Below are 26,725 nucleotides of genomic sequence, written 5' to 3' on the forward strand. Positions count from 1 at the left end.
ATCGTCTGATCAAAACTAAGAGAAAGCCATTTAGCCAAAAAAAATTAATATACTAATTTCATTTCAATAATTTATGTGCGGAGAGCCAAAATCAAACATGCATTAATTCAAAAACGTTCAGAAATTAAATAAAAAAAAACTAGTTTTTTTAACTGAAAGTAAGGAGCGACATTAAAACTTAAAACGAACAGAAATTACTCCGTATATGAAATGGGTTGTCCCCTCCGCAGTCCCACGCTCTTTACGCTAAAGTTTTTAGTTGTTTTAAAAAGTAGAATTGTGGCAAAGAGTCAAACTTTAGCGTAAAGAGCGAGGGACTGCGGAGGGGACAACCCATTTCATATACGGAGTAATTTCTGTTCGTTTTAAGTTTTAATGTCGCTCCTTACTTTCAGTTAAAAAAACTAGTTTTTTTTATTTAATCGCTTATAGCAATCATAAAAATGCAAGTTAAAATTTTGCTAGTGGTAATAGAGCTGTAATACAAATAGTAACATATTTAGAACAAAGAGCAATAATCTTATGAATTAAAAACTATTAGTCACAGAAAAAAGAATATTATTTTTTACTGAGATTATTTAAGATGAAGGTTGCTCCATTTGTAAAACTAGAATAACCGGGAAATGTGCAGCCAATATGCAAGCGAATATCGTAAGTATATTTCTACTTCAACGTACCTTGATTTACTGCACTGCATTTGCACCTTTGCATTTCTATATTATCCTTAATACCCTCTTATATGTCTATTTTTGAGGTAATCTATATATAGATGAAGGTCCATATAGAATTATTTGTTGATTATTCGCATCAAAGCAAGTAACATGACGACACTGAGCAATATTATAAGCCGAAAAAAAATATTCAATAACAGCTGCTTGATCGATACTAATGCCTGAATATATGCAGATGTCTACATGTAAATGAGACATCTACATATCTCAATATGTAGATGTCTCTTTGTCGTTAAAAAAACTTTTCAACGATTTCGCAAATCTACTTAAAATCTATCACATTAAAGAAGAAGCGGGAAATGATGAAACTATTTTATATTTTAACAAGAAAAGATGATTATAACAACATCTTTAGCAGAAATAAATCTGTTCAACTTCGTGACGTTTCAATGAACTATCCAATTTTGGGTTCAACGCTACTACCTTTTTGTGAAACACTAGCGAAAATGAGACTTTGTAGAAAGGCTATTAGCAAAGCTGCAGTGGCTACATTACTGGCTATATTCGGCTGCACTGCTTATATCAGAAAACGTCAAAAGAATTATTATGATATGCTCTGTATAGCAGTTCTTTTGGAATTCGGTAAATTGTTCCACAGGCTGTTTTATATTTTGCCATTTAGTGTTGTTCAAATGAGAATTTGTAGAACTTGGCTCTTGATAAGAGGAAGAGACAAGAAATTTATTATAAAAGAAGCTGCACATAGAAATTTTTTTTTATAAGAATCAGCAAAGGTAGTTAAATAGTATAGTAGTTAAAAACACAAGTAAATTTTAAACGTGTTGACACAATTCAACATAGTAATCAATTATTTAAGGCCTTTTTTCGAGAGCTTCACTTTCCAGAATTTATTTCCATTATTCGCGACTAACGGAAAATTGCCAGACAGTTTTTCACGAGGAGATAAAAGCTGCCTAGAACTGGGAAACAAATCCAGATAATTAGTTGAAAGTGTTTCTGGCTAGTTGGTTTTGGCCCTAAATTCAAATTATTATGCTCTTGGCTTGAATCAAACTTCCAATTCTTACTTTCTTCTTTATATTATTATCAATTACTTCAGCAAACAAACAGCCTTTTTGAAAAATTGTAAGAAAATGGCTGAGACCAGTTATTAACGCTGGTTCATACACAAAAACTGATTACGACAATGGAAGCGTGGTCAATTTTCAAATAAATTTTTTCAGTCGTTATTCATAACTGGATTGCATAATTTTTAATGGGCTGTCTTATAAGCCAGCTTCGCTGTCCATGACTTTTTGCGACTGGTATTGTTTTCACCGCTAAAACATGACTTGTCGAGAAAAACACCCTTTTAATTGAAGGTAACATATCTAAACTAAGTGTAAGATCAATGTTGCCTAAATTTCTAAAACTGCCAAATATGAGCCCTGCGAGACAACACTTAAGGGTAAAAAGGTAAAGGTAACGGATACGGTACTAGACCCTTAAAGTCAAAACCGGTGGTGCTGATCTCCGTTTTAAGGCCCTTCAGCCAGGAAGTGCAATGGGAAGAGGTGGGGGGCTGGGGCCAGCCATCCTATGCATTTGCACACCCATCCTGCTTACCTTCCCCAGACTTTTCCAGGTACCCATTTCTAGCTGGGTCGACTCTGCCTGAGCTTACAGAGTCACACCACTAACCCCGTTACAAACCATTGACTGTAGGCGAGAAGTTACACTTTAAGTGTAACAGTATTTACAAGTAATTTTTTGACTTAGCATCCTCTTGTTTTGTTTTTTACAAAACTAACATTTAGAGGTAAAGTTTTGAGATGAATAGCCTACCCCCACACGCTTCCAAGAACTGTAAAATCAGCCCCTTGGGGGCGTTTAAGTTTAGAGGTAATAACAAGTGGTTTTGCTACTTAATATACTTTCTGTAAAAAACAAAAACAGTTAGTTTGCGGTTTTGAAATTAATATCCCCGCATGCTTCAAAGGCGGTAAGACCAGGCCCAGTGGGGCGTAGTATAGCCACCTCATCACCATCCACAATTACCCCAAATGCAAGAGAAAGCTTTAATCACTACTGTCAAAATTGGACTACAGACAATAAATAAAACAATAGTTTCTCTATCCAGATAGAATGAATCTGCAGCTAGGAAACATATTTGAAAAAAACTAAAAATATGCAATTTTTTGGATTTAGCATTAACATTGGTCTTTGAGTTGGGTGGGCAGAAAGAAAATTTTACCTTTTTGCCCGTCCTTGAATTATAAATAATTTCGCCTTTTTTTAGCATCCCTTGATAGACTCGAATGTAAGTGAGCTGTCCAAATTTCCCAGCTTCAAGTTTAAATGCCAAACCGACAAAAGGACTTTTGCCATCTCTTGAAGGATTCATCAGTATTCTGGATTCGTCAGACCTTCAATGAAATAAAAAAAAAGGTATACAATTTATCGCGGTAGCTACCATTTAGTCAAAGAGTTAAAATGTGCTAGAGAAAGCTTCCTTCTAGTTTTCTGATAATTAAAAGAAGATCATTTTATTCCAGGGCTTGAATTTGGATTATATGTATAAGATATAAACTCAAATCTACAATGCTGAAATATTTTGCTTCGGGATAAACTACTTACAATTTGCTTGACGAAACATTTTCAGTTCAGTTAATTTGTGCTCCAGATGGAACATTATATGGTGTTAAAAAAGAACCCAACAAGAGCGAAATACTCAAAGCGATTAAGGCGCTGAAGAACAACAAAGCCCCAGGACGAGATGGTCTCTCCCCTGAAATATACAGTCTCCGAGATCACAGAAAGCAGCGCCATGGTACCCTTGAGGAAGTATTAGGGGCCTACCACTTTCCCAAGGGATTGGAAGACATCAGTTATTCTCCTTTTTTACAAGAAAGCTGACAAAACTGAGTGCAAAAATTACCTAATCTATCTAACAAATCTACCTAATAAAGCTAATTGACATTGAAGTAAAAAATTTCGGGTTTATGTTCCTTCACCGCTTAAGGGGGCAAGGGAGAAAAGAACTTGTGAAAATCAAGCCGATTTCCGTCCTGGTAGAGGCTACACTGACAATATTTTTGCACTCCACCTCATTATCCAGCAGCTTAAAAGATATAATTTGCCCCTGATTCTGATATTTCTGGACTTCGTTTCTGCTTTCGATTCGATCAATCGCCAAACGCTTTGGAAAATTCTCTGAAATGACAGAATACCCTTTAAACTTGTCAAACTACTTAAGGCATACTACAAGGGTTCTGTGAGCCGAGTTCTAGCTTACGGAGAAGAGTCTGAAAATTTTCTGGTTGAGTTTGGAGTAAAACAAGGCTGCGTCCTGTCTCCGACTCTGTTTAACTACTGTATTGATTGGGTGCTTGAAAATGCCCTATTTTCTAATTCAGGAGTGCAGATTGGACAGAACTTTTCACTTGGAGACCTTGAATACGCTGATGATGTCGCAATCCTCTCGGACCCAGAGAAAGCTCAAACTATCACTTGGGCAGATCGCATTGGCTGAGACAAAATTTATGGCAATATTTCAGACTGATCCTATTTCGTTAACTGTAAATCAAGTACAGTTGGATCAGGTCAACAGCTTCACATACCATGGCTCCCAACTGATGAGGGCCATGAAACGGAGATCAGCACCACCGGTTTGGACCTTAAGGGTCTAGTGCCGTCTTACTTACTTCTTTATTTTTGTACTGATGGATCACCGATATTCAACAGCGATTGCAGAAAGCACAGACGGTCTTTGCTTCCCTTAAAAAATCGTTGTGGAACCGCTGTGAAATTATTGTAAGAACTAAAGTTCGAGTCTACCTGGCTTTGGTTCGAACAATCCTTTATGGATGTGAAACTTGGTCAGTAAAGCGACTACATGAAAATACACTGAAGGTGTTTGAACATACCTGTCTGCGTAGCATCCTCAGGTTAAATCTGAATGATCGCATATCAAACGTGGATATATGACGAATCTATGGTATCAATAGATGCGTTTCCATCACGATCAAGGAGCGCCTTGCCTCGCCTATTTGCCTCGCCTAATCCTTCTAGCTGAGCCACTTAGCTCATGGAAGAGACGCCAGGGAGGATAGCGAAAAAGCTGGTGGAGTCTGGTTAAATCAGACTTGAACCTATTGGGGGGTTCGGAAAGTTTGGACAGATGGACAACTCAAAGGCTCCCATTTACAAAGCAGCTGGCAGTAGATCGCACTATGTAGTTCAAGCAGGTCCCGAAGATCCTTGATGCCGGGCAAGGTGGAAACGCCTGATTCCCGTCACAAGTACAAATAAGTAGTACATTCAACTATACATTTACGAACTCCTCTTTTATAACCTGAGAGATTCAATATTTTCTAAAAATTGGTTACAACTATTCAAAAACTTAATTTTGTTGAGAATAGAGTCCGAATGACAGCTTTACTTGGCAGATCTCAACTAAGGATTCTATACTAATACTGATAACACGATTCTTCATTAAGGTCCATTTGCAATCAGACTTAATTAACGCCAACCATCCGTCTAAAATTTTTAGTCAATATCAGGCCCATTAATTATAAGACTTATACGGTGCTAGTTTAGGATAGTTAAGGAAGAAAGTGTTCACCATATAACTCTTCTTTATGCTCGGATTAGTATCGAGACACTTTCATATAATCCCATTAACGGAGCAAACTTCAGGGCACAACAGGGCAAAATTACGATTAATTATTATATGTTATACGCTTTATTGTGTTTTTTTTATTATTATATACGTTCTTTAATGCAATCCTTATGTCTTACATTTTTTATAGCTTTTTAATGCAAAATATACGTTTTTTCATGCAGTTCTTAAGTTTTACATTTTTCATAGCTTTTTAATGCAAAATATACGTTTTTTAATGCAGTTCTTATGTTTTACAATTTTTTTTTTAGCTTTTTAGGCAAAATATATACTTTTGACGTAGTTCTTATGTTTTACATTTTTTATAGCTTTTTAACGCAAAATATACTTAATGCACTTCTTATGTTTTACGTTTTTTTATAGCTTCTTAATGCAAAACATACGTTTTTTTAATTCAGTTCTTACGTTTTACATTTTTTCTATAGCTTTTTAATGCCAAATATATGCTTTTTAATGCAGTTCTTATGTTTTCATTTCTTATAGCTTTTTAATGCAAAATATACGTTTTTTTTATGCAGCTAAGAACGGATAATGAAGATATCCAATTTGCCGGCATTTGCTCAATTCAAAAAAAGTTCTAATAAATTAACTTTTGGCAGCAGTGTACCAAGAAAATTCTTGGTAAACTAAGAATTTTCTATCTGTAAAAGAATAGATTACAGTTTACTGAGTTTCAAAGCACAATAAGGAAGTGATAACTGTAATAGGTAGTAATTAGTATTTTGGGAAGCAAATCAAATAACTGCAATTTCTTATTGCACGTAACAAATACAGTAGATTTCAGTAAGCACCATTGAGTGTTATTACAAGGAGGTTCGATGTTTAGATGATATCATCTTTTGCAAACTCACTGAAACGTCAAAAAACATTGCAAATAGAAGAAATTAAGCCACAAAAAAGGGTTTTCAACAAATTAGGCATCTTAGAGTGTTAAGAAGTTCCAAAACACATTTGACGTTTTGAAATCAAATTATTGTCGACGAAAAGAGTAGTAAATCCTAAAGAGGTGTTCTTAAAAAAAATATACCAGGAATTAGGATTTATAACGCTAAAAACACTGCCATTTCACTGACTTTTAATTAATAGGATAGTAGTACCTGGGTAAAATCTGAAGTAACAGTTTTAGTGATTTGGATCTAAAGCTGACTTTTATTGCTTTCAAAACGATAATTCTTCTTCACTATAATAACTACAATTAACAAAATACGGCATCCCGATGATGCCTTGATTGTGTTTTTGCAAGAGTGTGACTATACAAGTTTAATAACCTTTCTAGAATCTTATATGACCTTTTCTCAAAAAGTGATTTGCTCCATAGTGGGAGAGATAGAAGAGAATTTCGTAGGAATAATTTTCAATGTATAAGCAAATAATGTTATTAGCAAGGAAATATGTTCAGATGGTTCGATATCAGCTTGAAGACTTATATTTGCTACAAAGCAACCCAAATTCTCACTCCCAGAGAAATTTGGAAATAGTGGCAATGAAGTTTGTTTTGGCATGTCAGAACCACTTCTCTTTCTCGATAATACCCTTACAGGATTATAGACGAAAATACATTATTTAAAAAAAAAATTATTTTCACATAACATGGGATCAAATGAGTGGCTTGTTTTTTTTTGTTTTTTTTTTTTTTTTTTTTTTTTTTTAGAGAGAGAGAGAGAAGGATTTATTCATTAAACAGATAATAAACAGCCTCCCTAAAAAGCAAAGCTTGTCCGAGGGTGAGATAGAGAAAACAAAATACATAAAATAAAAGGCGGTAGGCCATACCACACTCAATTATAAATATAAAAAACATCATTACTTTACTTTTCCTCTAGGAACTACATATCATTATGGCCCCCACAGTAAATAAAATAAATGAATAAATCAAAACTCATATTCTACAAAAAAGCAGTCCCTTAATGGTTTTTCGAAATATAATGGGGTCTCCAATACTCCTTACATTACTCGTCAAACTATTCATTTCCGTGTATTTCTACATAAAACAGAAAAACATGAACGGGAAGAAATGCCTCTAGGTACACTTAAATCAACACTACCCCTTGTATCGTGAGAATGAACAGCAAAAGACCTAACGCATAGTAAATCACTAAAACCGCGTGGTTAAATATCCTGCAGTAATCCAAAAATAAACTACACTACATAAAATTCAATTCTGGGAGACCCGCAGCTGACAAAATATTCAAGGTTGGGTAAAATTCCCGAACAGACTGACGAGGAGGAATCCCTGCCAAAAGCATAACTACGTGATTTTTTAGAACTCTTATTGGTTTAACGATAGATGGAAAGTGGAGAGCAAAATACTTGAACAATAAAGTATATACAGGTGTATAAGAGAAAAATAAAGATGGCAGAGGACGGATTTAGGAAAAAAAATGTTTGAGTAACTTCATTATACCTAGATTTCTTGCCAGAATTTTACTAGTTAATGTTACATGCTGCTTAAAAGATAAAGTTTCATCAATTACAATCCCAAGGTATTTAAAAGAAACAGCCCGTTTTACAGCTCCATTAGACGTATTTAATTCCTTCATCCATGGGTATAAGTCCGGCGATCGTGAGAAAATGACAAAGTTGGACTTGCTTATGTTTGGCCTTAGTTTATTTACCCTCAGCCAGGTTTCAGTAACAGGTTTGAATAATTATGGAACAATTAAAAAGATTGCAAAATTTATTTAATTTAAAATGATACACAGAGAAAAGCTTTTGCAGGAGAGATTATTGTATGCGTGTGAATGTCTCTTTTTGTATTTTATTTTGTATACTTGTTGAATCGCTCGCTTGTCTTAACAGTAGAATTTTTTTTGTCATCGTTTTGTGGCTTTGTTTAAACAAACATCCATACATTTTTCATATTTATATGCGTCGTACTTTTACCTATAGTAAAACACGCTTGACAAATACGTCAAAATTCGACTTTTTTTTTCTTTTTTTTTACGGAAAGAGAAATAGCTTTGGGGTATACTGTAACTGATCCTAGATAAGATCGGCCCTGATATTGGATAAGTTTTTATGTCCCACATTTTCTCACGAACTCCAACAATTCAAAGTCTTTAATTAGAATTTAAAATTTGTGGTAAATAATGTCAAAACAACTTTTTTTCGTTACCATAACACCACTTTTATGAGTCATGTAGCCAGTAATAATGATAAGAAAGGAGTAAGGGGGGGGGGAGTGAAGTCAGATTAATCAAATTTCAGAATGCTTTTGTACGAAAATATTAATTTAAAATTCAAAAGATGAAGAATAAATGTTAATCCCTGAGCTCTGATATAGAAAACTATCAATGAATAGGTTGAAAAAAATACTTTTGCTAAAAATATACACAAGAATCCTGAAAATTCACAATTTGACTCAGAGAAACTAATTGACATGGTGGCACCATGCTTGAATATGTTCAGTTGACATACACCAATGTTGATTGTTGCACCCAGAATACAAGCATAAATGATCAATAGCGAAAAGTCCTATACTCTCCATTAAAGATTTTTGACAAATATCAGCCTAGACCTCTCTTCATGATTCCACCTCTCCACAGAATAATTTCTTTTCGTCTTAAGTTTCGATACTGCTCCTTACTTTCATCTAAAAAACTCGTTTTTGAATTTAACTCTGATCGTTTTTGAATAAAATCGGGAAACTCGGCTCCCCCTCCATGAAAAATTCCTTTGCCCACGAAAAATTCCTCCAAGGAAAGTTCTTTCCGCATAAAATACCCCCTCCCCTTACTAGGGAAATCCCCCCAGACGATTACATTCTAGCTAAAAATTTCTCCCGGAAAGTTTCTTGCGGACGTTTCCGGGTAAAAACTTTTTCTTTCTTCGCTTTCAGTTGAAAAAAAATACTATAATTTCTTATTGTTCTTAAAATCATGCCAAAAATCCCCTCCTCTATGGAAAGTTTTTCCGTAGATAGCTCCTCCCCCGCCACCTAGTAAAAACCTGCTCCCGCAGAAAGTTCCCTCTGAAAAATTTATCCCTTGGAAAACTCCCTTATGGATAATTTCTCTTGTGGAAAATCCCCCCCTCTACTGAAAGATACTCTAGACAATTCCAACCCAGTAAAATTTTCCCCCGGACGATTTCCCTTAACATCTTCACATATAAAATTTAGTCGGCAATGCGAAAGTTAGACAAATAAAAATAATTTCGTATAGGACTTTTGGCGAATTCACCGAGTGTAAAATTTCATCTGGAGATTCCCCCCCCCCCAAAAAAAAAATCCCTTTCCAGGGAAAATTCTCCTCGTGGAAAATCCCTACAGCGGAAATCCCTCCCCCCAAAAAAAAGAATCGGTATACTTCCCAATAAAAATGCAGTACGTTAACAATAGGCAAATATGGGGCTGTGGGGGTCATGATATCCCCAGAGGTATAGTTGCTGGGCTTTTCAACTATGCCAAATAACATACCTATCCCAAATTTTGAAAATTTTGACCGATCGGCTTTGAGGAAGAAAGGGGGATGGGATGGGGCTAGTTACCCTCTAATCTTTTTGGTCATCTAAAAAGGGTACTAGAACTTTTAGTGCCCATTAGAATGAGTCCTTCCCGATATTTTAGGACTATTAGTTCGATGCGATCACTCTTGAAAAAAAAACACATATCCGTGATCTTTCTTCTGGCAAAAAAAAATACAAAATTCCACATTTTTGCGGATGGGAGCTTGAAACTTCTACAAAAGGGTTCTCGGATGCGTTGAATTTGATGGGCGTGATTTACATTAAGACCTTGACATATCTGTTAATATCAAAATTCCGTCTTTTAGAGTTTCGCCAACTATTGAGCCGTGTCGCTCCTTACTTGCAATTCGTTACCAAGATTTGTTTGATATTAACAACATAATTATCTAAGCGACAGGATTTAAAGTACTGTGTTAGTAAAGTTATTTATACGCATAATTACATATTTAAAATTCGACAAATTTAATCTTTAGTTAGATAATTCTCGCTACAAAGCAGTTGTGTCGTACCATTATTGGAAAATTACACGAAAAGTCACTTAAATGAATAAGTTTGACATATTGAAGCTTTAGTTAGCTTCAATTTAGTTAGCTTCAATTTTTTAGAATCGAAATGAAAACGTAGGATGAGCACAATCAAAACCAATGGTTCGAAATTAACCGGTTCCGTTGATTTTTGAATTAAAATCAAGGTGTTTGCATCAATTTATGGCCAATTGGAAAAAAGCCAAGACAAAAGTCTGAGCGGAGTGGCACAGTTGGCATAGGATTTGTCCCCTTTTCCTTGGGATAAACACTAAGTCGCAAGTCAATAATAATTCCCTTGCTGCAAATAGAGGCAGCACATATAGGCTGCTTCTAAATAATAAACATGAACAAAAATCAAAAAACTTCCAGAAGTAGAAATAATAGAGGCATAACAAGAAGTAAGATTTCTAACTTGCTGAAAATAGTTTCAAACATTACCCTAAATATGAAAAAAAGTAAAAAAGATACCTATCTCCGCTTTCATGGAATGCGTAATTATTGACTTCAGATGGGTTAGGAAGGAAGTCAAGAACACTATCTAACAACGGTTGCACTCCTTTGTTCTTTAAAGCTGTACCAACAAACACTGGGGTAAATAAACGCTTAATCACTGCTCTGCGCATGGCTGCTTTAACCTCATCTACAGTTGGCTCTCTATCCTCTGCAAAAAAAAAGAGAAACATTATGCTGCTAAACTAATAATGATATATTAGATACAGAGCAGTGTGACTGGGGGTTTACTAAGAGGTAGAGCTAACCCCACATTCACTTATTTTTAATAATTATTTTTAATGACAGTTGAGCAACTATACTTTCCTGAATTCACCTTAATCTAAATATTATAACGGTTTTAATGTAGTCTTTTAGGGGAAAATCGAAGTTTTTGAAGGAAAACTGACTGCAATCATTTGGGATGTCTTATGAATTCAGGAGTCCAGTAGCTTTAAACGGGGCGAGATGAAGGAAGAGTATTCATTGGTGTGCCAGATTCAGATGATTACGATCATTTGAGGTGTCTTGTGAATTCAGGAAACCAGGAGCTTTAAACGGGGCGAGATGAAGGAAGAGTATTCATTGGTGTGCCAGATTCAGATGATTACGATCATTTGAGGTGTCTTGTGAATTCAGGAAACCAGGAGCTTTAAAGGGGGCGAGATGAAGGAAGGGTATTCATTGATGTGCCAGATTCAGGCCACAGAATGTTGCAACGGGTGTGTAGCGATGGCATTAGCAATAACAGTAGAGAGCTATCAAGACTATATAATTTTATTGATTCACTTTCACTGACCTAGCATATTAAATTTGAAGTAAATTGACGTATATTTAAATGTATTTTAATCTTCCTTTATATAGGGAACGTCCCAATAAATATGAATCCGCTAGGACAGCTTTAAAAATAACCTGAAAACCCCTCTTTGAAAAAAAATTTCCCCCTCGCATATATTCACTAATCCTGTTGGATTCAAGCAATTATTCAACTTTTGCATATTTTTAGTTAGATCCCCCTGAGCCCAGCAATGTTCGTATTCCGGCTAAACGGGTAGCATCTCCCACAATCTCCTTGTCCTTGCACGTCAACAGTAAGTTGATATGCAACCTGGACAATCAAATGTGATAAGACCAATCTAAGCAGATAGGGTAAGAGAGATTCAAAAATGCCTAAAGTAATGATAAGAAAATAAAGAACAACGAATATACAGTTGAAACACTTGCGTCAGCGATTATTACAGCGAGTCAAAAACAAAAGTGAAGATCAAAGAAATATGCGGATACAAGAGACGCAACAACAAAGAGTAGAACGAATTGAAAATGCTAGTGAAGAACAAAGAAATATGCGGTTAAAGGATGTGCAACAGCGTGAACAAAGAAATGTGCGGTTAGAAGATTAGCAGCAACAAGAATTACAAGTGATAGCGCGAAAACAAGCATCAAAACGTGTCAAAAATGAAGTGAAAATGAAAGAAATATTATGTTAGAAGAACAATGCAATCGCAATCTTTGACGCCAACGAGAGCCGAGTGCCGGGGCCCAGCATCTAAGTCGGCTAAATAGGTTTTTTGTCTCTTAAAACTGGCATATTTCTGGCCACAAAAACTATCTAAATATGTCACAACTTAAAGGACAAATTTGAATTTTTCCCAGGGTGGTTGTATCGAACCTATGATGACACCATGACATCAAGAAGAGTCTGCAGCTAGAAGACAAGCGACAATGAGAATGAATACATAAAAGCCTCCCACGGAGCCGTGCCGGTGTCCGATCTTCTCCGAGGGACGTGAGGGTCATCAGAAAGTAGACGAATCGAACTTGTCACATGAAAAAGAGTATACGTTCTAAAGAACTGGCCAGTACTTCAGTTAGGTTTTACAGTAACTGGCCAGCCATAACAAAACAAGGAAATAAATCTGGAAAAGACAAACAGGCCTATAAAGAATATAAATGAAAAGAAGAGAACAAACTTAGTTTGTCATACGTAGACAAACTATAATCGAAAGCTAAAAAATATAAATAAAATTGTATATAAAACTAAAACAGGCTAAACTAATACAAACACAATTAATACTCACATATACAATTACCATCTACGTGTCAGTTACTTTTGTGGTTACATAGACGTGGCTGGTAATTGTATATGTGAGTTTAAATTGTGTATATATATTAGTTAGCCTATATTAGTTTTATATACATTTTTATTTATACTACTTTAGTTTTAGATTCTAGTTTGTTTTTTTCTCTCTCTCTCTACGCTGAAGAGTTTTATGATTAAAAAAAAAGCGAGACAAATACCCAGGCAGCCTGAACGCCGCAACGTATAGATCCAGAGTTGGATCGTCTGGAATAAATTTAAGTTAGCCAATTTCAAGGTTGAAATCGATCTGCATTGTCTATTCCTTTCGTTTTGTGTTCCGATTACCTGGATAACATCTACATTTATTAATATATACATACATATGCATAATTGTGTGCATAAAAGAAAAGTCGTAGAAGATTTTATTCCATTGTTCAAATAAGATAGAATTCATGGACAATTTCACATTAAGCTCACAAAAAAAAAAAAAAAAAAAAAAAAAAAAAGTTACTGCAACCGTAATTTCAAATAGTCTGTCACGCGAGTGAAGGATCGGACGCTTGACAAAAAATCGTCTTCGGATTCAATTAACTGAATTTTCGTGCAAAAATGGTTATAAAAAAAAATGGCCTTTGGTCTTCGTCCAAGGGGATCATTCAGAATCCGTTTAAAGCGGAGTTCCTTTATTCCCCTCTAATTAGCATTTATAATAATAATAATAAAAATACCTTACCGAAACAACTTACCTAGGAATATGTCACCAAGTGTATCGTCCACATTTGAAATATGTTCAATCAGCTCACTCCGTCTATCGATTGCTTCTGATCGCATCTCCTTCGGAATTTCGTCTTCCGTGACATCCATTCTGGAATATAACCCAATCAACTGATTGTTTTCTTACAGGGTTTGCTTTATACAAGTATCAAAACATCTAGAAAGGTATTTTCAGAGGTCAAAGGAGACAGAGCTGCTCAAATTTGCGAAGCTCTGTTTCTTTGCTAGTAATTCAGAAAATTCTAACCCTTTAGGATGGAAACACTCAGTCGTAATAACCCGGATAATTAATTACTCCTGCTGTAAAGGAGTAATATATACTGTAAATATAGTGCAGTATATAGTGCAATATATGCAGTAATATAGTACTGTAAAGAAAAATATGTACTAAAAAACTGATCTGTTTCTGTTAATACCTAGTTTCGACAAGATTTTGGAAGAAACAGAATTTCAGCTGGGGATGCATACTTCAAACGTAATTAAAAATCTTAGAGCAATTGTACCGGTAAACCCAGAGAAAAAATGCGGTTTCGAATTTGACTTTAATTCAGTATTTATGTTATTTATGTATTTATAGTGTCCAAATAATTCCCCACTCCTCTACCCAAAGAAAATACTTTGAATTCGCCTTTCAATGATTTTTCGTAGTTGTTTCTGCATTCACCCTTTTCTGGCTAATGACCCCCCCCCTTGGATGATCCCTCCCTAGACGGTTATCCCTAAAAAAATTATCCCTGCGTAGAAAATTTCGCTCATTTGATAAAATTACCAGTTCAATCAAAATTCCTTCTCTTGTACTTTTTTTTCTTCCGTCAAGATGTGATGCATACGTAAAATCAAACGTGCTTTCACTCATTCATTAGCAAATGTCAACTTTTTATGGCACTTGGTATTAACCAAGTGACATCTAGCAATCGCAAATTCTGTCGGTCTGTCTGTCCCGGTTTTGCTAGTTTAGGCACTTCCAGGTAAGCTAGGACGATGAAATTTGGCAGGCGTATCGGGGACCGGACCAGATTAAATTAGAAATAGTCGTTTTCACGATTTGACCATCTCGGGGGGAGTAGGAGTTCGGTTAATTCGGAAAAAATAGAAAAAATGAAGTATTTTTAACTTACGAACGGGTGATGGGATCTTAATGAAATTTTATGTTTGGAAGGATATCGTGTCTCAGAGCTTTTATTTTAAATCCCGACCAGATCCGCTGAAACTGGGGGGAGTTATGCGGGGAGAACCTAAAATCTTGGAAAACGCTTAGAATGGAGGGATCGGGATGAAACTTGGTGGGAAAAATCAGCAGAAGTCCTAGATACGTGATTGACATAACCGGAACGCACCTGCTCTGTTTGGGGGAGTTGGGGGGGGGGGGGGGTTAATTCTGAAAATTAGAAAAAAATGAGGTACTTTTAGCTTACGAAGGAGTTATCGGAGCTTATTGAAATTTGATTTTTGGAAGGATACCGTGTCTCAGAGCTCTTCTTTTAAATCCCGACTGAATCTGATGACATTGGGGGGAGTTGGGGGAGGACCTAAAATCTTGGAAAACGCTTAGAGTGAAGGGATCGGGATGAAACTTGGTGGTAAAAATAATCATAAGTCCTAGATACGTGATTGAAATAACCGGAACGGATCCACTCTCTTTGGGGGAGTTGGGGAGGAGGGTTAATTCTGAAAAATCAAAAAAATGAAGTATTTTTAACTTACGAGGGAGTAATCGGATCTTAATGAAATTTATTGTTTAGAAGGATATCGTGTCTCAGAGCTCTTATTTTAAATACCGACCGGATCCGGTTAAGGGGAAGTTTGGGGGGCGGAACCTAAAATTTTGGAAAACGCTTAGAATGGAGGGATCGGGATGAAACTTTGTGGGAAAAATAAACACAAGTCCTATGTACGGGATTGACATAACCGGACCAGATCTGCTCTCTTTGGAGGAGTTGGGGGGAGGGTTAATTCTAAAAATTTGAAAAATGAGATATTTTTTACTTACGAAAGAGTGATCGTATCTTAATGAAATTTCATATTTAGAAGGACCTCGAAACTCAGATCTCTTATTCTAAATCCCGACCGGATCCAGTGTCATTAGGGAGGGAATCTTAGAAAACGCTTAAAGTGGAGAGATCAGGAAGAAAGTTGGTGGAAAGAATAAGCACCGGATCCGCTCTCTTTGGTGGATTGGGGGGGGGAGTAATTCGGAAAAATAAAAAAAATGAGGTATTTCTAACTTACGAACGGGTGGTCAGATTTTAATGAAATTTGATATCTAGAAGGATCTTTTGCTTTAGGACTCTCATTTTAAATATCGGCCAGATGACATTGAAGGGAGTTGGAGGGGGAAACCAAAAGAAGAATCTTATGTCTCAGATAATCCATTTTCAATTCAAATCGGGTCCGGGGACATAGAGGGTTGGAGGGGGGAAACAGAAATCTTGGAAACCGGAAATTTTGGAAAACCCTTAGAGTGGAGAGATCGGGATGAAACTTGATGGGAAGAATAAGCACAAGTTATAGATACGAGATTGACATAATTGGTACGGATCCGTTCTCTTTGAGGGAGCTTGGGGTTTTTAATTTGGAAAAATCAGAAAAATTGATGTATTTTTAACTTAAGAACGGGTGACCGGATCTTAATGGAATTTGATATTGAGAAGGAACTCATGTTTCACAGCTCTTATTTCAGATCCCGACAAGATCTTTTGACATTAGGGGGAGTTGGAGGGAGAAACCGGAAATCTTGGAAAACGCTTATAAATGTCGTAGATACGTTATTGACATAACCGGACTGGATCACGCGTTATAGGTATGAAATTCCAATGACTAGCCTATACAAAGTGACAAAAGAAAATCAGCAAAAGAAAATGCTCATTTGGCTTGGTTCAATCTAATATTTGTGATCCATTTTTCGAGTTGGTCATTCTTCAAGCTTATGATTCTTGGGGTCCCTGCTATGCTTGATCGGTTTGCCTTAATAACTGGTACTCGAGATATGGATCCAAGATCTGGCCTAGTTCAACTTATGAACGATAGAAGTCCACACTAGTATCCTTGCTACAGCTGATGATCCAGCACCATCAAATTTGAAACACTTAGTAATAAGGTTCTTTAGCCACGTGTTGAACATGCCTCATATTTATCCAGAGAGGAGAGACAGCATTGACTCAACTAGCAAAAGTCAATGAGAATTTGAACAAGTAGAAAGAATTTCTATCATAGGTTATGTGGAAGCATACTGCGATAAGAATTCAGGTCGTTTAAAATAGACATAGCAAGGAAGAAAAACGTTCGTTCATAACACACAGGCTTTCTGCGTTGTGATAGATTTGATTTATATGAATCGAAAGAAGGATACTTGCTGAAGACCCGTCAAGCATCAATTTGTCTAGAATGACAATTTGTTGGTCAGCAACAAAGCTTAAAAAAAATCTGGTAGTCTCCATAGGTATCAATTTCCTCAGGCTTAAGTGTCTGAGCATTTAATGTATCCATACCTCTTTATTAACACTTATTTTAATAAGTGTTATCTTCATTTTCTTTTCATTTTATCTTCCCAGGTATAAAATATCGTAGCCAGCTTTTTATTTCACCAATTTTAGATCTACCCATTGATTGTAGTTCTACGGTTCTGCCATCAGAGCAAATGCAACACAGAACTTATTGACTGGATATTTCCAGAATGGATTCAGTGTTTTACCAAACGAATTTAGTATTTTTTCTGTATATCAAAAGAAAAAGATGGAAATTTCATCCTACAACAGTATTTCCACTATTCATTGTACAGAATAAGACTTTTTCACAAATATAAGCACGGATTGGCCTCGGTTGTTAGAATATCATTTTTGCTTTTCAAAAAGGAACTATAACTCATCTTGATAATAGGATTTTAGATCTTAATATTAGGATTTTAGATATAAGAGCCGAGCCAAGAGCTCTAGATCTGATAGAGCTTTTCACATATTTGCAAATATTTTACGGAGGTACTAGTTGAACCTTCACGATAATTCCTTTTGTCCAAAACGTGAAATATCTTGATCCTCACTTTTACACTTAACCAGTCATCATATGGCACGTGGTTCGTCAAATGATATCTTCAGGTCCTTTGATAAGACACCAATATCAAGTCAATCGAAATTAGCCCCCCTCCTCAGAAAAAATAAATAAAGAAATTAACTTTTGTAACACTTTTTAAGATTAAAGTGGCATCTTTTTACCCACTCCTTTAAAGAAAAGTTATTCCACTAGTCTTAATCAAAAGAAAATAAAAAGAAATCCTACACACCCAAATGGCCCTTCAAAATATAGGGCTTTCTGCTTGATGAGATCCACCACTCCTTTACAATTACTTTCCAATCCAATTGGCAATTGAACAAACGCTGCATTGTGATTCAACTTGGACCGCAGTTGATGAAGCACTTTAAATGGATTAGCCCCCATTCGGTCTAATTTATTAATAAAAGCTAAACAAGGTACAGAGTACCTTTTCATTTGTCTATTTACAGTTAAAGTTTGGCTCTGCACACCACCTACAGCACACAATACGAGAATGGCACCGTCTAAAACACGGAGAGCTCTCTCAACTTCAACTGTAAAGTCAACATGACCTGGAAAGAAAAACATGTATACATATATATATATATATATATATATATATATATATATATACGCATTACTTGAAGACACAAGCATATCCCAGGACTAGGGAGGGGAGAGGAAGGTAATAGAAAATGTGGAAGAATTTAATGTATGATTTCAAAATCTAATAGTAAAAATGATCTCAGTTTTTAATCCAAAATCTGAAAAATTAATAAGCGCCTATTTAAAGAAACAACGTTACGCAGGTCGTGTATCAAATAAAGAAAAAAAATATCATACGGAAAGGAAAGAGCGACGTTAAATTGTAAAAGGAAGAAAACTAAATAAGAGGAGCCCCGCCACCCAATTCAGCCCAGCCATTTTACGCTTTGAATTATACTTTGTATAGAGAGTGATCAATATCTGCAATATGTTGAATTTGAGCCGTAAAGAGCAGGGCTTTAGATGGTGGGAGCCTCCCTCTAACATCAGACGATTTTTGCTCGTTACAAAAATCAACATCACTCTTTGCATTCGCATGAAAAAAAAATCTCCCAATAGAAATAGCTGTTTATGCAATTAGAGTGGAGCAGTGGAGTAACCCCACAGCATTCATTTTGGGTTCTTACACAAAATATGTTCCTCTGAATGAAGGAAGGACAGGTGATAAATACCCCCTCGAAATATAGCTGGTTCCCCTATGATGGAACATTTGAAAATTTTGGCAAATAAATGTAGCTTTTTAAATTCTTATGTGAACTCTTCGAGGTCTTAAACAACATTGACAATAATAATTTATGCATAACTATGCAGTACAGTATAACCATTAGTTCTGTTGAACAAACTGTCAACAATAACGGTTCATTTTTACGAACTGCGTATGTATTCAGAGACCAATGATCACCACGTGCCAGTATTTCGTCTGAAAGTAGGTTCAACAGAATTTTGATACCACTTGCTTGAAAAGGTTAAGAATACAGATCCACCAGAGCCATGCTGGCGCATGGCACTTCGAATCGACTTTTCAGTTGTTTGATATTTTTTTACAGGGATAAGTAGCAAGCATGTCACCCAAAATTGCTGGGGTGGGGATCGATCCCTGACCACATATTGCCGAACAGAATATCAATCCACTCTGCTTCAATAGGGCTACTTGCTTGAAAACATCTTAGAAATATTCTGGTCAAAATAAATTTTTTTCTCAAAATAAAGTATCGTATCACAAATTAAGTTCAAAGTATCATATGTCAGTAGTTTGGTGTAGCGTTATCTCTTTTGTTACTAAGTAAGGCCTGTAGATTCTTGCTCAAATGACCCTCTCCCAGTAACCCATGACTACTGACTTGATAGAATCAGCCCTGTAAAATGAACATATAAATACACATCTGTGATGAGACTTCTCGAAATAAAAGCTAAATTTCATATTTTTGCTCATACCATGTCCTAGGGATTCTAAAACGTTTTGAATGCGACAGTGTAATGTTCATCAAAACCTTACTCTTTTTTTGGAGCATTTTCCTCATTTTTCTAAAATGATACGAAAATTCTTATAGTAGCCTAATAACTTCTGAAGAGTAAACTTCATACTAACGGTTTAGCTTTACTTCAGAGAAAGCATATTCAGAACCAGTAAAATAATTACATTCAATTACAGTGAATTTTTTGATCCGACCCTATCTCCGCCTCCCTTCTGTACAGGTAAGCATACGAATATCCCTTTATAACATGAATGTCCAATGTAAGTGGGCATATGAATAGGCAATGTTACTACATCCTTGAGAAGTTTACTACTGGTGCTAAGGGAAGGCGGGCTGAAAAATATTGTATTCCAGTGAAAAATATGCAATAAATGGTTTATACATCGAGACAGTAATAATAGCCTGCGCTAGATAGAATATCCAGGTTAAAAGAGTCAAAACGCAAAAATATTAATTTACAGCCATCTTTTCCAACAAATGGTCTCCTCGACCAATATCTTATATAGTCATGCCTATAACTAACCAATTCCAAGTGAATTCCTGTCCATGTTCTCCCTAGCAGCGAATCTCTTGTTAGCCTTTGATCTGTTGATCTATTTTAACATTTTGTGTATCAGTTAATAAATGCATTTAAATTGGGTCCTGCTAATTTTTTTTTTATGATATATATTTTTTTTTATTTCTTGTGGTTTTTGGTAATTTCATTTCTATTTAAAACACCCTTGCAGCGAATTTTCCTCTTTTTGTTTTCAATGTTATGTCTAGCCCTTGCTTCCCGAGAGCTCATTCAAGGGAGACAAAGAGAAAGACAGAGAGAGGGAGGGAGGGAGAGAGGAAAAATGATTGAAATAGAAAGTCAGAAAGACATAGAGACCTACCAGGAGTATCGATAATATTAATATTGTGATCTTTCCAGATCGTATAGGTTGCGGCTGATTGAATGGTAATTCCTCTTTGTCTCTCTAATTCCATTGAGTCCATTGTGGCTCCAACACCATCTTTCCCTTTAACCTAAAAATAAAGCTGAGATGTCACTCAGTTCAAGTATTTTAGACTGTCCATTTGCATTCCATTTAAGTTATCAATTTTTCAGGCTATAGCAAGCAACTTAATTTTAACAAACCTAACAAGGATATTAACCAATACAACGGTCATTTTTTAATCAAAACAGGTTTTGTAATAAAATGAGAAAAATTTCAATTTTGGATTAAAATCGCATCACAAACTCAGTCTGCGACAGTGGAGGGATTTGCTCCTCAACCTGGATGTTTTGTCCCTCCTCCTACATTTTTAAAAGAGTAGATATTTTTTGGGGATACGTTTGTTAAAAGCCGTTTTATGGTATTTTCATTGAAAAAATGATGAATTTGCCAACCCCCTCTTGATTTTGAAAAATACATGTTCCTCTTTCCCCTTAAACTTTCATGAGTTGACGCCACTATAAAATCTAAAATGATGCAATATCATCTTAGGGATTGCATCTCGTAGGCTACTTAAGTGGTTCCCAACCGATTTTTGGCCATGCCCCACCTAGTCATTTCTAAAATCCTGGTGATATTTAAATTTGTTATTCAAAATTTTACGTTTATTCCCATGAAGGAGGCTCAAAAGACGATTAAATTGTTGTTGTTTTTCGGGTCATCTTCTAGGGATATTTTTTTACCAATGAAATATTGTCTGAATTTTCTACAACATGTGACGTTATCATTCTGCTATCACGTATCTTTTTTCCTCTTTAAATGAATAATGAATGTGACATCATTCACTTGAATTTTTTTTCACAATTAAAACTCTAAAGTAAAGTCAGCCGAAGGGTGCATGTCCTGCCCCTGACCCACCAAAATATTTCCATGCCCCACCAGTGAGGCCTGCACCCCAGTTGGGAATCAAACATCTAGATACAATATCTAGAAGTTAAAACTCTAATTAAGTTGAAACTTTCAGGGAATGTCCATGAGGATAAAAACTAAAATAGAAGGCACTATGTGCATTCAAGTTGTCAAAAGTGAATATCTCGGGAACAACCGAAGTGATTAAGTTGTAACTCTCGGGGCTTCTGCGTACAGTAAGTAGCTACAGTAATACAGTAACAGTAATACAGTAAGTAGCTGCAAACAATATCAGAAACTGAACAAAGATCGGAGACTAATTCTTCTGTAACAAACTACAAAATAGAACACAAAAATGGATGCACATTTGAAAGGAAGAAGGTGAGACTTTAAAAGACAACAGTGAACACATTTAACTAGTTTCCTACTGGCTCAAATTATTCTGCTATAATAGCAAAGAACCAGACATGCTAAATCTTTTATTAAAATTTCAAATATTCTAGTATAAAATCACCTAGACAGATTATAATAATAACAGAGATGATATATTACTCACCTAAAGCTGTATGAAAGTCTGCCTTGAAATTAAAAGAAGGAACCACAATAACTTTCCAGATTAGAACAACCTAAGTATAATATACGAATACTATATGTACTAGTGGTTCCCCTTATTTAACTTGCTTTCGCTTGTTATCTATATTAATCATTACTTTTGATTTGCTTTTTCAAATGATAAATGTTTAAGCCTACCCACAAATCCTGAATGCACAGCTGTTAAAAACAACATCATAAAAAAAAACACAGCATAAGAAAAACAAGAGCCAAGAGCTCATATGGCACTTGCAACGAGGTCAGAACCTTAAATTAACTCGGTACTAGAGTTATCGATTTCATCGGTATTTCATCGTCAAGAAACACCGAACTCGCCAAAGCACTAGAAATCCCTCCAATTCCCAAAGAAATCCGATCCGGTCCGCTTATGTCAATCACGTATCTCAAACTTGTACTTATTCTTGAACTCGCCAAAGTACTAGAAATAACCCTAACTCCCCCAAAGAGAGTAAATTCGGTCCGGTTATGTCAATCACGTATCTAGAACTTGTGCTTAATGTTTCCATCAAGTTGCATCCCGATCTCTCCACTCTTTCATATTTCCAATTTTTACGTTTCCCCGCTCCACCCCCTTATGTCCCCGGATCTGATCCGAGTTAAAAATGAAGCATCTGAGACATGAGATCTTTCTATATATGAAGTTTCATTAAGATCCGATCACCAATTCGTACGATAAACCTACTCCATTTTCACGATTTCCCCTCCCTCCAGTCCCCCCAGATGGTCGAAATCGGGGAAATGACTGTCATCAAGTCAATTTCTACAGGTTCCTGACACGCCGGCTAATTTTATCGAACTAGCACGTCCAGAAGCACCAAAATCACCAAAGCACTGGAAATCTTCCACCTCTTGACTCCCCCAAAGATAGCGGATACGGTCCAGTTATGTTAATTACGTGTCTAGGACTTCTGCTTATTCTTCCCATCAAGTTTCATCGCGATCTCTCCACTCTAACAGTTTTTCAAGATTTCCGGTTTCCCCCTCCAACTCTCCCCAATATCACGGGATCCGATCGGATTTCAAATAAATGCTCTGAGACATGAAGTCCTGCTAAATATTCAAATTTCATTAAGATTCGATTACCCGTTCGTAAGTTAAAAATACCTCTTTTTTCTAATTTTTCCGAATTGACCCCCCCCCCTTTCCAACTCTCCGAGAGAGAGCAGATCCGTTTTGGTTATGTCAATCATATATCTAGGACTTGTGTTTATTTTTCCCACCAAGTTTCATCCCGACCTCTTCACTCTAAGTGTTTTCCAAGATTTCCAGTTTTTCCCTCCAGCTTCCCCCATTGTCACCGGATCCTGTCGGGATTTAAAATCACAGCTCTGAGTTACCAGGTCCTTCAAAATATAAAATTTCATTCAGACACGATCACCCGTTCGTAAGTTAAAAATACCTCATTTTTTCCTGATTTTTCCTAATTAACACCCACCCCCCAAAGAGAGCGGATCCTTCCAGTTGTGTCAATCACGTATCTAGGACTTATGCTTATTCTTCGCACCAAGTTTCATCCCGATCTCTCAACTCTAAGCGTTTCCCATGATTTCCGGTCTCCCCCTCCAACTTCCCCTAATGTCACCAGATCCAGTTAGGATTTAAAATAAGAGGTCTGAGACACGACTTTCTTCTAACTATTACATTTTATTCAGATCTGACCACCAGTTCATAAGAATACCTCATTTTTTCTAATTTTTCCGAATTGACCCCCCCCCCCTTTCCAACTCTCCCATAGAGAGCGGATCCGGTTTGGTTATGTCAATCATATATCTAGGACTAGTGCTTATTCTTCCCACCAAGTTTCATCCCGACCTCTTCACTCTAAGTGTTTTCCAAGATTTCCGGTTTTTCACTCCAGCTTCCCCCAATGTCACCAGATCGTGTCGGGATTTAAAATCAGAGCTCTGAGTTACGAGGTCCTTCAAAATATAAAATTTCATTCAGACACGATCACCCGTTTGTAAGTTCAAAATACCTCATTTTTCCTGATTTTTCCAAATTAACACCCCCCTCCCAACTCCCCCAAAGAGAGCGGATCCGTTCCAGTTGTGTCAATCACGTATCTAGGGCTTATGCTTATTCTTCGCACCAAGTTTCATCCCGATGTTTCAACTCTAAGCGTTTTCCAAGATTCCCAGTTTCCCCTTCCAACTCCACCCCCATTCTCACCGGATCCAGTCGGGATTTAGAACAAGAGCTCTGAGACATGAGATCCTTTTAAATATTGAATTTCATTAAGATCTGATCACCCGTTCAAGTTAAAAATACCTCATTTTTTCTAGTTTTTTCTGAATTAACCATACCTCCAATCCCCCCAAGATGGTCGAATCGGGGAAACGACTATATTTAATTTAATTTGGTCTGGTCCCTGATACGTCTGCCAACTTTCATCGTCCTAGCTTATCTGAAAGTGCCCGAACTAGCAAAACGAGAACCGACAGATAGACAGACCGACAGAAATTCCGACTGCTATATGTCACTTGGTAAATACCAAGTGCCATAAAAAGACATTTTGTTTCATAGTATTTTTTTAAGTAATCCCCGATAGTTTCTGTGTATTTTACTCAAAATGAAGAACGTGAGGGGAAATCCCTCTAGGTCTAAGGAAATGTTTGCCTGCAGGGGGCCGAAAGTTTCCAAATCCTGCTAAAAGATTTTCTGATTTTGACTTTCTTGTTTTTCTACCTTGCAGAAAAGTTTATCTTTCGACAAAAACTGAAAATATATGCTCTTTTTGTAGTTTGGTTTTACATAGAAAAAAAGGCATTTTTTCTGTGGTCTTTCTTATGCATCCTTTCAGCTTCAAATGCAACCACTGGCTGCTGGTTTCTTTTGATAATTTCTATTGTGTCTTTATGGAAATTGCTATAATGAAAATACTAACAATGCGATTTAATCAAATTACATTTAAGTTAAAAATTATAATTATGGAAAATGGAAACCATGGGAAAGAAAACAAAGCAAAAGATAAAAAAAGGCTCACCTCATGAATTTCATCAATTCTTCCAGTATAAAATAGGATTCTTTCAGTTAATGTGGTTTTCCCCGAGTCAATGTGTGCAGAAATTCCAATATTTCGAATTTTTGAAAGTTCTTTATGCTCTGCAAGCTTTGCCGATGACGCCCATCTTATGTGCTGACATAATAATGACATAATATCAATTTTAATACGACTTACTTGGATTAAATACCGAACAAAAACCATTATACAAAATTAACAAAATAATCCTTTCAATAATACAAACGCATAAAGAACCATTTGCCTCGACAGATGGGCCTTAAGTCAAGTAACTCAATACTAATCCCACTCCCTAAAAAATACTTCCAGTTATGCATAGTTTTGATAGATAAAATTTAATAAACATGCTCAAGAATTAGCACCCTGCTTCTCCCTCTGATTGGGGATGACATGTATTCATTTGCCCCCAAATAGATGGCCAGTAAGCACAATTTTTGGCAATTTATAATTCTTACTCCCTGACCTAGATCTTATAATATATTTCTCTATTGTTTTACATCTTGTAATATGTGATGTCCTGTTTGTTAAACTATTTTCTTGCTTTCTCGACCTGGGGAAATCCAGTCTAGCCAGAGTGATCAATTGCAATATTGGGTGAATTTACGTTCTTTTCTATAGTTAATTAAAAAAACATTCTGAAAAAGAAGTTTTTAAAGAACATTAATAAGCCATATGAAACTTAAGACCAGCAGAAATAAAATCCTATAAATATTCAAACTCAAAACGACCAGAAATTACTATTAAAGAATAAATGAAACCAAAGACAAACAGAAATGAAACAAGAGCTAAAAGCTCATAGGGCACTTGTGACGAGGTCGGAAGAGCGAAGAGCCAAGGGTTCATGTGGTATTAGCTCTAGCAAAATTCTAAGAATCAATAGATTGCTTTAAAAGGAAAATCAGAGGCTTAATACCGGTCGGGATTTAAAATAAGAGCTCTGAGTCAGAGGTACTTCTAAATATCAAAATTCATTAAGATCCAATCACCCACTCGTAAGTTAAATATACCTCAATTTTTCTAATTTTTCCTCTCCCTTCAGCCCCTCAGATGGTCGAATCGGAGAAATCGACTTTATCAAGTCAATTTGTGCAGCTCTATGACACATCTACGAATTTTCATCGTCCTAGCACGTCCAGAAGCACCAAACTCGCCAAAGCACTGAACCCCACCCCCTAACTCCCCCAAAGATAGCGGATCCAGTCCGATTATGTCAATCACATATCTACAACATTCATAAGCATTTTCCAAGGTTTCCGGTTTTTCCCGTAAACTCTCCCCAATGTGAACAGATCTGGTCGGGATTTGAAATTAGAGCTCTGAGACATGAGTTCTTTCTACATATCAAATTTCATTAAGATTCGGTCACCCGTTCTTAAGTTAAAACTACCTGAATGTTTCTAATTTTTCCAAATTAACGACCCCCAGCTCCCCCAAAGAGAACGGATACGTTCCAATTATGTCAATGTCGTATCTATAACTTGTGCTTATTCTTCTCATCAAGCTCCATCCCGATCTCTCCACTCTAAGCG

The 26,725-nt window shown here is 36.2% G+C and overlaps 2 protein-coding genes across 2 annotated transcripts in view; one reads left to right on the plus strand and one right to left on the minus strand.

Moving 5' to 3' along the window:
• Positions 1 to 26,725, plus strand: part of LOC136042589 (uncharacterized) — a 478,776-nt gene that overhangs the window by 59,931 nt on the left and 392,120 nt on the right. The window lies entirely within an intron of this gene.
• Positions 1 to 26,725, minus strand: part of LOC136042546 (elongation factor G, mitochondrial-like) — a 70,272-nt gene that overhangs the window by 23,598 nt on the left and 19,949 nt on the right. Inside the window, exons 2-7 of the mRNA XM_065727516.1 lie at positions 25,161 to 25,313; positions 20,615 to 20,747; positions 17,966 to 18,287; positions 13,662 to 13,780; positions 10,815 to 11,007; positions 2,926 to 3,097 (exon numbers count right to left, since the gene is read on the minus strand). Coding sequence (XP_065583588.1) covers positions 2,926 to 3,097; positions 10,815 to 11,007; positions 13,662 to 13,780; positions 17,966 to 18,287; positions 20,615 to 20,747; positions 25,161 to 25,313 — 1,092 coding nt within the window. The remainder of the gene's footprint in view (positions 1 to 2,925; positions 3,098 to 10,814; positions 11,008 to 13,661; positions 13,781 to 17,965; positions 18,288 to 20,614; positions 20,748 to 25,160; positions 25,314 to 26,725) is intronic.

The sequence above is a fragment of the Artemia franciscana genome, chromosome 2 (assembly GCF_032884065.1).
Source record: "Artemia franciscana chromosome 2, ASM3288406v1, whole genome shotgun sequence".
Taxonomy (NCBI): domain Eukaryota; kingdom Metazoa; phylum Arthropoda; class Branchiopoda; order Anostraca; family Artemiidae; genus Artemia; species Artemia franciscana.